We start from the raw sequence: 15062 nt of genomic DNA, 5'->3' as shown, positions 1-15062 counted from the left end.
GAAAGAATACTGTTTCTCATCAATTTTGGGAAAATGCAACCTTTATAGGCACTTGGCCTTTTCTACTTTTGTGGTTCAGTATCCTCTTAGTAGGACCATATATTCTCAAAATTCTAATCAAGTTTACATATTCCAGAATCAACATCTTGTTAGCAGTATGGGGACTTCATCTAGCTTCGCTCAGGATGCCACATCAGTCTTCCTCCAACCAAGGTAGAACAGCCAGAGGGTTTTACACCTTGTCAGGCAAGGCCTACTGCCCCTAACCAGCAGGAAGTACCTACAGAAGAATGATCATCGTCCTTCAGCACCTCTTTAAGAATAAAGGTATAAACTCGCTCAGGGGGCAATGAATCAGGCTAGATAGAAAACCAATAGATGGATCTGGAACCTGGCAAAGAGTCCATGTGGACATCAACAGACCCAAATGGCTGCTGGAAGACACCCCCCCCCCCCCCCCACCACACACACACACAAGATTCTGCCATTCAGAACAAGATTTCCTCCAGAAACCAGGAGAAGTCCCAGATATTCCCCAAGGATTTCATAATTGGGCCTTCCTGGGGACTGACAGCTGGGGGAATTAATCAAAACAGCAAATAGCTGGAACTCCTCCCCTGTCATTAGCAAAGGGGTGGAATAATTAATGGTTTAAAAAGCAAACACAAAGATTTCTTGCTCTCTTGCCTTCATCCTGTCCTGATAGCAGTCCCGGTGCTGGTCGTGCCCTGGTCCTGCCTTCCGTGCCCTGCTGTCGCCGTGTTCCCCCTCATGGATCAACACGCAAGTAAAACCTGAGCATTTATAATCGATAATGGGAAATTGTAGTCTGTAAAATCAGCCTGCTTTATCACTTTTCAGCGCCTTCTTCTCTACCTGGACCCAAACCTGTTATTTTCTCCCATTTCTCTTCCCTCCCTATCTTAATAAATTACTGGCCTAACTCACCTGATATGCTCTTGAAATTCATTTCTGCAGCATAGTCAAGAACCTAGACAAAATCTGATTACAAAAGTGCATTATCATTTGTGAGGGCTTGTTTGGGCTTATTTGCTGCCAGGCAGATATATATCCAAAGGGTTGGATCTATATAGTCAAAATACCGCACAACTTAAAGAAACTGAAAATCAAATGGCATATTGTAAAGTGTAAGTACAGAAGATTTTATCATCCTGCTGCATTATGTAATTATCACAATAATATATATATCACCAATGAGTGGATCCTGCACATGAAAAAAATTATTTACTACAGAAAAACAGCTTTTGCTATCCCAAAGTATGTGAGAGAGAGGTTTTACTATTCTAAAACACAGAGTGTCTGCATCTGGTTGGGCTGGCAATAGAGGTGTGACTAGGATGGCCTAGATAAAAAGACAGCTGTGGGAGAATCTTTGATGAGAATCATACACTGATAGAAGGGCTACAAATCTGAAGGACCTCTTAAAGATTCTCATTTATATAAATGGATTTTGGACCAGATATTGCCCCGTGACTGCCCAAAAGTGCAGCATTTGAGTTGGCTACAAATTGGTAGAAAGAAATAAGACATTCTCAATTTGGGATTTTATTTTATTCCCTAATTTATTAAACAAGTAGTTCTCAAAGTGTTAAGCAGCAGTAACATCACTTGTGAACATGTCAGAAATGTAAATTTCTCAGCCCAACTCAAGATCTAAAGAATCTGTTTTAACAAGACTCCAGGTGAATTCTGATACATGCTCACCTTTGAGACCCAACATATTAAGGCAAGAATACAGCAACTTACAAGAATAAAGGTGGCCACAAACAGCAAGAGCAACTGCAGCATCTCAGCAGAGCTCTGCTTGGCCTCCAGGTCCCTTCGAGGATATACAATTGCAATGACTCTGAAAAGCTCAGGTCTTCTGCTGTTACATCTCCCTGTGAGGTTGTAATTTATTGTCATAGTCAGGCTGGACATGGGGGTGGGGGCGGTGCGGGTTGGGGTTTGGGGGTGTTTTTAACCTTCCAGGAACTACATAACCAGGAATGTTTATAAATATCCAACTCTGCCCAGTCACAGGCAAGACCACATCCTCAGCCAGGGACAGAAAACAGATTCAGCATTCTAAATGTCCCTGAACAGTATTTCTGCCTCTCATTTATCTAAAAGGTAAGCACCTAAAGTCATTCCACTAATAACAATATTATACAGGAAACAATACCCAAAGCACAAGTTTTCCTAAATAAGGCGGGAAGGATCCAAGTTCTTTGGTTGCTTAATCTGCAAGTAAATGGAAAAGACTGCACTGTCACCCACTCATTGAACTAAAATACCACAAAATTCAAGCATTTATACCTATATACACATACTTAAAATCCAGAGGACACAGAGCAAATGCAGTTCAGTTTCTTTAAGCCTTAAAATTAAGATTCAACATAAACAAAATATCAACACCACACAAGGTAAATATTAACTCAAACAAATCCTTCCACAGGTATTAATAAAACTGCAAAAATCTATCAACAAAGCACTTACCTTAATATGAATAATGCAAGCAGATATTCCCAGCATGATCATATTTAACAAGAAATTTATTAGAAATAGAAAAATTTCAAAATATTTTTAAAGTCACATAATTTTAAAACACTACACAAATGGCCTTTTGACAAGCTCCAAAATATTTAATTTAAACAAAAAAAATTTAACAGATACAAACCATTCCATTAATTTTGCTTTCAAATTAATTTTTTATGTAGGATATTTTCAACTATTTCAGCAACTATTTCTACCTTATGTTTACATATAAATTACTGTTCAAAATTCTTAAAGATCTGAGGAAATTAAACCCTAAATACTCTCAACTAACTATTATATTAGAACTGAACAGTAAATGAAGTCAGGGATAAGTTTTTAGTTTTATGCAGTACTATTCAGAAGATAACATAAAGACTCTAACCTGCTGCCCCGAAGAACTTCCCTATATGGAAAAGGAAAGGGAAAGGAAAAGAAAGAAAAAGAAGAAGCAAAGAGTAGTAAACTCTCTTGTGTTCCTTATTTACCTTCACTCTTCCCTTTTCCACTGGCTAGAATTTTCCTTCTCTTGGAATAAAACAAAACAAAACACAGCTCATGTGTGAAATCTTCTGAGATTTTCTTTAACCAAATCAGTGATACCCAATATTTATTTCCTGCTTGTCTTTCTTAATTTTCATACACTGAAATAACTGTTAACAAAATTTGTTTACAAGTCCCTTTCAAAGGTGTCACACAAAAGTACCAAAATTAAATACTGAAAAGATAAACGTGCAAGTATTATAAGGTGCCTCTGCTTTTCAAAAAATATGCTGGTCTTTGAATTAAAAAGCATATGCATACCTGTTCCATATCTAAAGTTGTTTCTATCATTTCCTGGAACTTGGAAAAATCCGAACGAAGATCAATAAGAGGAGTCACAAAAACTGCCAGCAACAATGCCTGGTGTTTTCCTAAAAGAAAGCAAATGAAAAGTAAAAAGGTCCAATTTTTTAAAACACAAAACTACAGATCATAAAAATTCAACTAAGATAATGGGCATCATTTGATTCAAAAAGCACAAACTGTGCAGCAGGTCTCCAAAAGTTCTATTTACTCAGGTATTTTAGTCAAATATATTTAGTATTCAATATATTTTATAGGAAAGGAAGTGATCTGGCACTCAAAGCTTCCTGATTAAACAATGCCTCCCCACCCATCTGTAGACTACTTCATAAAGAGTACTACAGATGCAGAAGTGACATTACAACTAAATGAATTTCATTTCTTTATAGATTTAATAACCGAAAGTCAAAACCACTAAAATAAAATACCTCTAACTTACCTTATATCCCTAATTTCCATTAATAATATAGTGTTCCAAATAACAGAGGTTAAATCAAGCCAGGTATTTACACACTGACACTTTGGTTGATACTATTTAAGAGTACATGCTGGGCAATTATGTGAGAAGGAATAACTGAAGCAACAGAGTCAACAGTGAAAAGCATGGGGTTAGAATTAGAAGCCAAAGACTTGGGTGCCAACCCCAGTTCTGCTACTTACTGGGTTTATGACTTGGAGCAAATAAATAATAATGAAAAGCTACTATGAAGTCAGCAAAATTGTTATAAGAATTCATCTTTTATTATTAATCATAATAGCACCTATACATATTTAGAAAATGGTACCTATGTGTGGAACATTATTTAGACAGTCTATAAACAACACTTTGCCCACATAAAATCTGTTGTGCTACAATGCCTGGATCTTCATTCTGAATTAGACCTTACACTATTGGTAAATAGAAATGATGTCAGCAAAACATGGAGGTGGTGTTGGTTCACACATGAATTTTTCCAAGCCCATTCATGTTTTAAAGCAATCAAGGGCAAGCTTTCACACAACTGAAGAGCAAACCTTAGCAATACAAGACGATATCAGAGTAGCTGGTTCAACGGCACTATATTTTCCACCATGTTTTGATATCTGGGAAAGCAGAGTAAAAAAGGGCTCAAAAGCATTTGCCAGGGTTGGAAGAAACAAAACAAAACAAAACCCTAATTTCTACGCCCTGCTTCAGATTTGAAATTGACCTCGATTAAAAGTAAATCCTAGGAAGTGGACTTGGCCCAGTGGTTAGGGCGTCTGTCTACCACATGGGAGGTCCGCAGTTCAAACCCCAGACCTTCTTGACCCGTGTGGAGCTGGCCCACGTGCAGTGCTGATGCGCGCAAGGAGTGCCCTGCCACGCAGGGGTGTCTTCACATAGGGGAGCCCCACACGCAAGGAATGTGCCCGGTAAGGAGAGCCACCCAGCGCGAAAGAAAGGAATGGCGCCACACACATGGAGAGTTGACACAACAAAAAGAAACACAGATTCCCATGCCGCTGACAACAACAGAAGTGGACAAAAAGAAGAACACACAGCAAAATGGACACAGACAACAGACAACTGGGGCGGGGGATGCGGGAAGGGGAGAGAAATAAATAAAATACATCTTTAAAAGAAAAAAAAAACACGTAGCAAGTGGACACAGAGAACAGACAACTGGGGCGTGGGGGAGGGGTGGGAGAAATAAATAAATCAATAAATCTTTTTTTTTTTTTTTTTAAAGAAAAGTAAATCCTGAAACAGATGTGGCTCAAGCAACTGAGTGCCTGCCTGCCTCCCACATGGGAGGTCCCAGGTTCAGTTCCTGGTGCCTCCTGAAAAAGGTAGACAACAGGCAAAAACAACGAGCAGATGAGCAAAGACAATGAGCAAGACAGCAAGCAAAAAAAAAAACAAGCAGGGAGAGGATGGCTCAAGTTGAGTGCCTGCCTCCCACACAGGAGGTCCTAAGTTTGGTTCCTGGTACCTCCTAACGAAAAAACAGACAACAAGCAAAACAAAAAACAAAAAAACAAGCACAAACAATGAGCAAACAGATGAGGGAGCCATCTTGGGATTAAAAAGAAAAAAAAAAAGCAAATCAAAAGCAAATGCCCTCAAAGACCTACATCTTTAAAAAAAAAAGATTTATTTTATTTATTAATTTCTCCCTCCCCTTGTTTAGGCTCACTGTATCTGTTCATTGTGTGCTCATCTTCCTTTTATTTTTAGGAGGCACTAGGAACCAAACCCAGGACCTCCCATGTGAGAAGGAGGTGTCTAATGACTTGAGCAACCTCTGCTCCCTGCTTTACTGAGGTTCTCATTATGTTTACTCCTTGTGTCTCTTGTTTCATTATCTTGTTGCATCAGCTTGCTATCTTGTCTTCTTTTAGGAGACACTGGGAACCGAACCCGGGACCTCCCATGTGGTAGGCAGGAGCTCAATCACTTAAGCCACATTCACTTTCCTCCTAAAAGGAGGGGGGAAAAAAGCCCCAGAGTTTAAGTCTGCAAAGAGTGGACTATGATGCTGCCTGCGAATGTAATGGAGTTTTACATAAGCTACTAATTTAAGTAAGGTTTGTTAATGCTTTGGTTAATAATTGTTTAAAAAGTTCTACAGATTTTGAAATCTTCCTCAAATCTATTTTTTCCATAAGCTGTTATTTTTCTAGCACATGACTGTGAAGGTTTTCCAAGCAGCACATGTGGTATCTTTAATACCTGTAAAAACTTCAGAAACTATTTGTTGCCTTCCTCTCAGAACACTCTCCAGTCCCTCAAACACACAGGTCCACCCGGCCGCGGCTCTTCTCAGTCCATTAGTCCCCTACCGCGCTTACGAGCTCCCTATCCTGCAAGCTCTCATTAGCACCTTGAATTCCTTCCTCTACATGTAAATCATACCAAACCTCACTTGCCAATTTCCAACTGGCTTTTGATAAATCCCTTTCTCCATGAGTTACAGCAGCCTAGAAAGCACTATATGAGCTATCCAAGGGAATAATCCAAGTACCACAGACCTCAGGAACTCAAGCTAGTATATAAACAAACCAGAGAAGTAATTTTATCTTTATTTTCTCTAACTTCTAACTGAAATTTAACATTTCCTTCCATTATTAACGTAGGCCACAGAAGTATCATCTGTACAATGGCTTTGTCACCGATGGAAATTACAGATATATTTTCATAGTCTAGTTTTTCAAGACATCTTGAATTACCATTTAAATTCATTCTTACTCAAAATTAAAGACATTAACAGGCCTTCTGTCAGGTCACATTATTTAATATATTAATTATACATTAATTAAAACGACATATTTCTAGATCAAGAAACATATTTGATAAGTGTATTCCAATATAATTGTTTCCACTGTAATTCTATGTGTTTTAATTTGTGCATTTAAAAACAGCATTATCAGAAGGGCTTCATCAAAAGCCAAAAGGCTCTGTGGGACAAAAATGGTTAAAAACCTCAGACCTCACCTTTCTGACCTCAACTCCTACCAACATCACCCATATACTCTATCATTCCTTCACGCCTCAATACACCAATCCTAGTGCCTTGCAGCACTTGCTCTGGCTCGTCCCACTAGTCTTCCTCCAGACATTAACAGATGGCTTCTTCCCATCATTCAATCTCACGGCAACTCCTTAGAGGCCTTCCTTGACCACACAGTCCCATGTTTCCTTCGTGTTCAGCCAAGTCATTCTATCATAGCAACATATTGTTTTCTTTATGGTACTTATAACTCCTTGAAATTCTTGCTCATTTGTTATCTTTTTTTTTAAAGATTTATTTATTTATTTCCTCTCCCCCCACCCTCCACTGTCTGCTCTCTGTGTCCATTTGCTGTGTGTTCTTCTGTGTCCACTTTTATTCTCATCAGGCGGCACTGGGCATCTGTGTCTCTCTTTGTTGCGTCATCTTGCTGCGTCAGCTCTCGGTGTGTGTGTGGCACCACACCTGGGTGGCCTGCGGTTTCATGTGGGACAGTTCTTCCTGCACAGGGGCCACTCCTTGCATGGGGGCACCCTTATGCAGGGGCATCCCTGCGTGGGCCGGCACTCCTTGTGCGCAGCAGCACTGCATGTGGGCCAGCTCACCACACAAGCCAGGAGGCCATAGGTATCAAACCCTTGAACCATCTCTATGGTAGGTAGATGCTCTATCTGTTGAGCCACATCCGCTTCCCTCATTTGTTATTATCTGTCTCCCTCTACTCCTCACCTATCACACAGCCTTCACAAGAGAAACTTATGTCATGTAGAACAATGCCTTACACAAACTAGACAATGGATAGCAAAAGAAAGGAGCAAGGATAATTAACTTTAATATACACAAGAATTACCTAGCAAGGATATCAAAGATCACCCAGGGAAATAATTATTAGCTTCATAATGCTTAAAAATGTGAAATGTCCAAGTAATCAAATCCTTAAATAATTTTTCTAAGAACACCAGATTTACTGACAGCATCTGATGATTCATTTATAACTCCTTGAAGATTTCACTTTCAAGAATGCAGCTGTATATGCCTCATAAACTGCTGCAATATTTGGATAATAAGCTTAAGTATTTATATTTCTTTAACAACCTAAAGGATAATTTAATCACTTAAAAACTTTATCATTTATTATGATAAAAATTTTAACAAATTTCAGGAAAAACAGAAAGTTCATAAAACTATCAAGATTAAGTGGCTCCATTCATTTTGTAAGTTCATTTCTCTAACGAAAAAAGGGAAAAAAAAGACGAAGTGGTTTATTAATATACACTGCACTCCTGGAATGCCGCCCAGGCCACCTTCTAATTCTAAACCTTAAATGGTATATCAACAATAATTCTGGGGCTTATTTTTCTCAACTTGCCTATGTTAATGTCACTCACAGACTGAGAGAAACACTGAGGACATGGTCTTCAGTGAATTTACGAAGGTTAACTTACAATTGGCAAAACACCAATAAAAATTAGTTTGGCAACTACCATAACACCAAAAAGGAACATGTTGCCATTTTTTTATATGCCACATTAGAATTTCCTTTCATAACATCTATAAAAATTTGATTTGTTTGATTACTTTAATGTGTTTTCCTCACAAATTCTTTAAGGGCAGAGACAAAGCTCTGTGCTCTCGATCACAACCTCAGCAACTAGCAGTGTCTGGAAGGAATACTTGTTTATGAAATCTCTTCTTCCTGTTTCTATTCCCTTATCTTCTAGGTAGGAGTCCTTTATTATGACGCAAGCATGTAATCAAGTTTTGCTAATGTACCTTTTTCAGTAGTTTCAAATAAAATAAACTCTTGTTCCTAATGACAAAGCAGCTATATGCAATGGATATAAAACCACTGTGAGATTTTTGGTTCAGTATTGGGTTCGACTATAGCTTATTTATGCTATAATATTTTGCTTCCCTCCTGGACCTACTTCCAGTCCCGTTTTACATTCCCTGTTGGGGTTTGCTTTGTATATTTTGTCATTGTAACTTTTTGATGTAATAGCACTTTAAAAGGATGACTACAGGAAGTGGATTTGGCCCAACGGATAGGGCGCCCACTTACCACATGGGAGGTCCAAGGTTCAAACCCCGGGCCTCCTGACCCGTGTGGAGCTGGCCCATGCGCAGTGCTGATGCGCGCAAGGAGTGCCGTGCCACGCAGGGGCGTCCCCTGCGTAGGGGAGCCCCACGCGCAAGGAGTGCCCCCCATAGGGAGAGCCGCCCAGCGTGAAAAAAGTGCAGCCTGCCCAGGAATGGCACTGCACACACAGAGAGCTGACGCAGCAAGATGACGCAACAAAACAAGACACAGATTCCCGGTGCCGCTGGCCAGAATATAAGCAAACACAGAAGAGCACACAGCGAATGGATACAGAAAGCAGACAACTGCGGGGGGGTGGAGGGAGGGATAAAAATAAACATACTTTACTTAAAAAAAAAAAAGGAATTTATACAAAAATAAAAGGGTGACCACCATGAACCTGTTGGTGGTGACTGCCCTGTGCCTGACTTTTATTTTTAAAAAGCCACCACTAAAAAAATCAAAAAGGCCTTCAGGACCTATTTTTTTTTTTTAGGAAGTACCAGATATTGAAACCAGGACCTCCTACATGGGAAGAAGGCGCTCAACCACTTGAGCTACATTTGCTCCCCAAAGATCTTTTAACTAACAAAACAAAGCAACCTAAACTTGATGACTACTCAAATTAACTCAATTTCCCTGCTATCATGTTCATTTACACTCTTCCTTCCACAATCAGTGGTACTTCTCATTCTTCAAAGAAAAAGTTACCGAGTACCTACTACATGCCAGTAAGAACTGACTGGAATACTTATTCCACAACCTCAGGCTGTTACATTCTTGGGGTAGGGCGGATACAGCCATTAAACAATCACAAAGGAATGTGGCAAGTATAATAGGGAAAGTAGAGGTGCTTTGGAAACACATGACCTGGGCTTGGAGATGAAAGTGTGCAATGAATATAAAATCTAGGGGATGTTCAAGTTCACTTAGACTGAAGCACAGAACAATGATTTTCAAATTGTGGGCTTTTGCCCATTAGTAGGTCATAAAATTAACATTATAAATCTCAACTAGAATTTTCCAATGAAATAAAAGAAAATGTCAAAGTACATAGCAGAAGGTACTATTTAATTGTTCAGCTTTATATGTTATTTTGATTTATATAAGTTTATTATAAAATTATTCCAGTTCTTATATATATACAGTGTATATGTGTGTACTCCCTGGGTATGCACTGAGTCAAGATGCAAAAATGTATTCTTATTGTGGGTCATAGTCAAAGTAAGTTTGAAAAACACTGGTATTAGGAATAAGGAGAAAAAGATCAGACAGAGAGGAAGGCAAAGACAACAATTCATGTCAAGGAACTGGGGTGCAGGGGGAGAACCTGTAACTCAGTTTAGACTTTAATCTTGTGTTTGTTTTCTCATTTGCTTGTTGTGGGTTTTTTTGCTTTGAAGGAGGCACCAGAATGAACTTGGGACCTCCCACGTAGGAAGTAGGTGCCCAACGACTTGAGCCCCATCTGCCACCCCCAATTTAGATTTTAATCTTAAAGGTAGTGTGACCATTTGAAATTGTACCTCAGAAAATCATGTTTTAAAGCTAATCCATTCCTGTGAGTGTCAACCTATTTTAAGTAGACTACTTCGTTTAAGGCTTAGCCCAGGGTGGGTCTTAATCTCTTGTTGGCATCCTTTATAAACCAATGGATAAATACAAAGAGAAAGTGTGAAAGATCGCCACAAAACAAGAAGCTGAAAGCAAGAAAACTCAGAAGTGACAGGAGTCCAGGACTGCCAGCAGCCAGGCTTCCAAAAGCACTGTCTTCACGGTGCCTGCCTGGATCTGGACTTTTTCGCAGTTTCTAAACTGTCAGCTTGTAAGCTAATAAATTCCCAACACATTTTATGGTATCTGCTTTCAGCAGCTTAGCAAACTAAAACAGGGAGTTTGAAACACATTTATCTATGTTTCTAAGAATGTTGGCTGAGGCAGTAAGAATGGATTAGAGAGGGAGCTAAAGCAAGGGGCAGCAAGAGCAATCAGTAGGCTGACCCTAGTTCAGGTAAAGATAATAATAGCCTAGACTAGAGAGACGGCAGTGGGGATAAAAGCTGACAGAGATAAAAAGATATTTGATGTAGAACCAACAGGACAGTGACTAAGTGCATGAGGGAAAGGAAAGGAGTCAATATTAATTTTCAAGGTTTAGGCAACTGGGTGTACGATGGAGTCATTTACTAGGATAGGGAATGTGACAAGAGTTTAGAGAAGATGAATTTACACAGGACAAGAGACAAAATCCTGTATGGCAACAAATCAGTAAAAGTACAAGTCCTCCAGTTCAGAGTATTCTCCCACATTTGTTTCATTTATGCTATCTGCATCTTTAGTCATCTGTGCTTAACAATCCCTGGTCTGACCAACCATTGGCAGCTGCCAGCTATGCCATGGTCCCCGACTTCCCACCTCAAAGAAGCCTTTCCTAGAGTTATATTTGGCAAAGTTGAGGGTGTTGTGTAAACTGGCTGTAACATACTTAAATTATCGGTGTCTTTTTTCTCAAATCACTTGTAATACTTTATTTTAAATAACTGAAAAGTAATTGGAAATGGCTGTTAAAATAATTAAGGAAAAGACACCAAGACTTTCTAATCAAGTTAAATAAACAAGTAACACCAGAATAAAAACTAATTATTAAGACAGTTCTGGATAGCAGGTACAAAGCACTCCTTTTATATGTACCCTCCTGACACTAATCTCAGACCCAAGGTCTGACAGGAGTCACAAGCTGAGTCAGCAGACTTTCCAAGGAGATTCTACCCTAAAGCCTAAATAAATTAGACAGTTAGTATTAGCATTTTTATTCTATTAAAAAGTTTGATAAATGAAAACAGAAGGATGAGTTTCAAATAAAGATATAAATAATTCAATATCCACATTTCTTTGACTAATTTCATATAAGTTCTCTATATTATTTACTCTAGAAATTTCATTAATTATAGTAAAACTTTATCTGGCCCTTTAAACAAGGTATTTATGAAATGGGTTTTAAAATCCATGTACATGGAAAAGGGCTGTTTAGGTACCAATAAGAAAGTTTCTAATATTCACATTAATATGGGCTGTCTCCACCAAACCATCAAATTATCAGAAAAGCCAACAAAAAAAGTACAGGTAAATCACAGTAAAATATCAAAATAATTCAATCAACCTTCAATACAAGATTATCCCCATTTCTCCTTTGCTACTACTAGACACTATAAAGTATCGATCTCCTTAGCATTCCTCATCGCCCTCCCCTCTTCCTTTATTGATGTCCTCTTTCAAATTCTCTGATAATGTCATTCCTTTCTTTAAGCAGAGGACTTGCATGGTCACCCTTGTTACAAGTAATACTCTCTCCAACACCAATGCTCATCATTTATTGCTAATGAAATTCTGGCAAAATGGCTCTTTTCTTTTCCTATGTTGATTTTTCCTTCTCATTCCACTGATTATTTATGAATCTTTTTTCACTTTTCATTATTTCCAGCTTCAAAAGATTATTTTTCCTTCCTTTCTCACGGTTACTTCTTGTAACAGTTATTCTCATCTTATCTTTTGGTAGAGCATAATTTAAAGATCTTCCTTCTCTTCTACTCATTACAACCTGGATCATCACCTTCACTATCATCAATCTTTACCTTCAATGATAAAAACTTTCTCATTACAATTATACTCTTGGGCCAGCAGTCACGTTTATCCCTATATCTATGTCCCTCCATTCAATCTACCCTGCATCCAGATCCCACTAAACATTCCCAACAAAATTTAATAATTAACCACACCATAGTAAGAAGCAAACACAGTGTCAGTGAGAATGTAAAGGAACTTTATCACTGGATTAATAGTGGTTCCTCTTCTAGAGTTCAACTGGGCACTCACATTTTTGCCTTATTACTTTAGTAATTAAAAATGCAGAGCCCAGTCCAGAAATTCTAGTTTTTCAAAATTTACTATTACAAAAAGAAAAAATAAATCAAAATAAAAGAGGGACGCAAACCTTTAACAAAGTTTCTGCATAATAATTTCTAAGAAATTATGAATTATAATGAATACTTTTTAATATTTTAAATAATGGCAAACAATAGAGGTTAGTAAAATAAACCACAACTAATAATTATTTTACATACATATTTACATTAGCAATATATTCTATTACATTTTTGTATACAGCCAGCTCTGCTGTAACACAGCTTACGAATTCTTAAAATATCAGAGTGCAATGCAAAATTGAGCAATAAAAGCCACAGGGCTTGAGGGAAAATGGGATTGGGCACAACACTCAGAAACGTTACTGACATATAAAAAGATAGGAACTTGATAAATTGGTAGCACAGTTTTATACATATGAAATGGCTAAGAAATACATAAATACTATAATAAATAAGGCACTTTACATTGCAGAAGACCTAAAGTTTGCTTGTAAAAAGACTTCTAAAGGGTTGCAGATTGTGAGTTAATGTGAGATGGTGGAAGGAGGTTGTCTGGAATGTGTTAATAATTCCCATCATTCAACCTAGAAAGTAGTAGAGAGGGAATGCATTCCAGGAGTTGTTAAGCTTAGCTATGTTCTTTTCTTTCTGTTACACTCAATGAGAATCTAGGTGTATTCACTGTGAACTGATGTGGCTCATATAGCATACAGTGAACTGAGAACACTGACGCTTGAGGGATGTGGGTGCAGAGGTTTAAGTATTCTTATACCATCCACTTCAGATAGCTGAATGCAGAAAACTGTACCCAACTGCTCCCTAATGTATTGACCACAGTGAAACAAATTCATATTTTTAAAACATTATAGCAGAACTGACTGTATATAATTTTGTTTAAAGACTGAGAATAACACATGAAAATGTTATTTATCTCTGGATGGCATAATACCATCCATGTTAAACCTCTTATCAACAAAGAACTTAGGTTGTTTTTAAAACCTGATAAAGATAAAATTTAAAGAAAATATTTCTTCAGATTAAATAAGTTTAAATACAAAATCCAACTAAATCTTAAACAGTTACCTTCACAGGCTAGAGTTTAAAAGTGTTTAGAGGAGTGGATGCAGCTCAAGTGGTTGAGCGCCTGCTTCCCACATAAGAGATCCTGGGTTCAATCCCCAGCATCTCCTAAAATCAAAAAACAAAACAACAAACAACAACAACAAAAACAACTCAGGGAAGCCGGTGTAGCTCCGTGCTTGAGCACCAGCTTTCCATATATGAGGTCCCGAGTTCAATTCCCAGTCCTGGTACCTCACAAAAAGAAAAAAAAGTTTAGTAATTAAAGCAGATTAATTTTATTAGCTACCTTTCATGAAATGCCAACTAAATGGTTTTTATATTATCTTTCATTTATAAGGAAACTAAGCAATCAAGTAAAAACATTTATTATTTATTATTATTTAGGGATTAAAAGCAATAGATAATAAGCACACATGCTATAGAAACTAGAGAAAGAAATTTCTAACTCTGCATAGAAAAGCCAGAGAAGACATCACAGAAGGGGGCCATTTGACACAGCTCTTAGAAAGATAGTAGGGGTTCATCAAAACACCAATTTAAGACAGAAGAGCAAACATACACAAAAGCATGAAGAGCATGGCATGACTGGAGAGTGGTGCTACTGTACTAAGGCAAAGAACACAGGTATAGGAGTATGGGGGGGCGCTGGTAAGGGAGGCAGAGGCAGCTCATGATAAGAGGCCTGGAAGTTATGGGGAGCTAGTAACATGTTGTTGGACCGGGAGGCAGAAGGAGCAGTGACATGATCAAATATGTTAATAAAGACTATTCGAAGAAAAATAGCTAGAGGACAGGCTCAAATGGCCTGGACAAAGATCTTGTAGGATTTAGGACACCGGGCAAAGGCTGGACACCACCCAGAAGAGAGGGGGACAAAGGAGGGGAATCGCATGACAAAACTCACGCACACTCAGACCAGGCATTGAACTGGGAGGGCTGCCAAAGAGCGCCAGCTGCTGGCAGATGATGGAAGTGTATATGAGAAAATTAAAAATAAGAAAGAGGGCTTTTTTCGGCCTTTACAGCCTCCCTACCCAAGGCCCTAGGAACATGGTCTGCAACCAATTACTGGGTCCACAGCCCAGTTTTGAGCAACTAACAGGGATGATCCTAACAATCCAG

General features: G+C 38.4%; 1 protein-coding gene across 1 annotated transcript in view; it reads right to left on the bottom strand.

Moving 5' to 3' along the window:
* Positions 1-15062, bottom strand: part of MSH2 (mutS homolog 2) — a 95369-nt gene that overhangs the window by 30744 nt on the left and 49563 nt on the right. Inside the window, 1 exon segment of the mRNA XM_058278516.2 lies at positions 3340-3449. Within this exon segment, the coding sequence (XP_058134499.1) occupies positions 3340-3449 (110 nt within the window).

This window comes from Dasypus novemcinctus, chromosome 17 (assembly GCF_030445035.2).
Source record: "Dasypus novemcinctus isolate mDasNov1 chromosome 17, mDasNov1.1.hap2, whole genome shotgun sequence".
Lineage (NCBI taxonomy): Eukaryota > Metazoa > Chordata > Mammalia > Cingulata > Dasypodidae > Dasypus > Dasypus novemcinctus.
The sequence above is the reverse complement of the archived record's forward strand: the minus strand, read 5'-3'. Positions and strand labels throughout refer to the sequence as shown.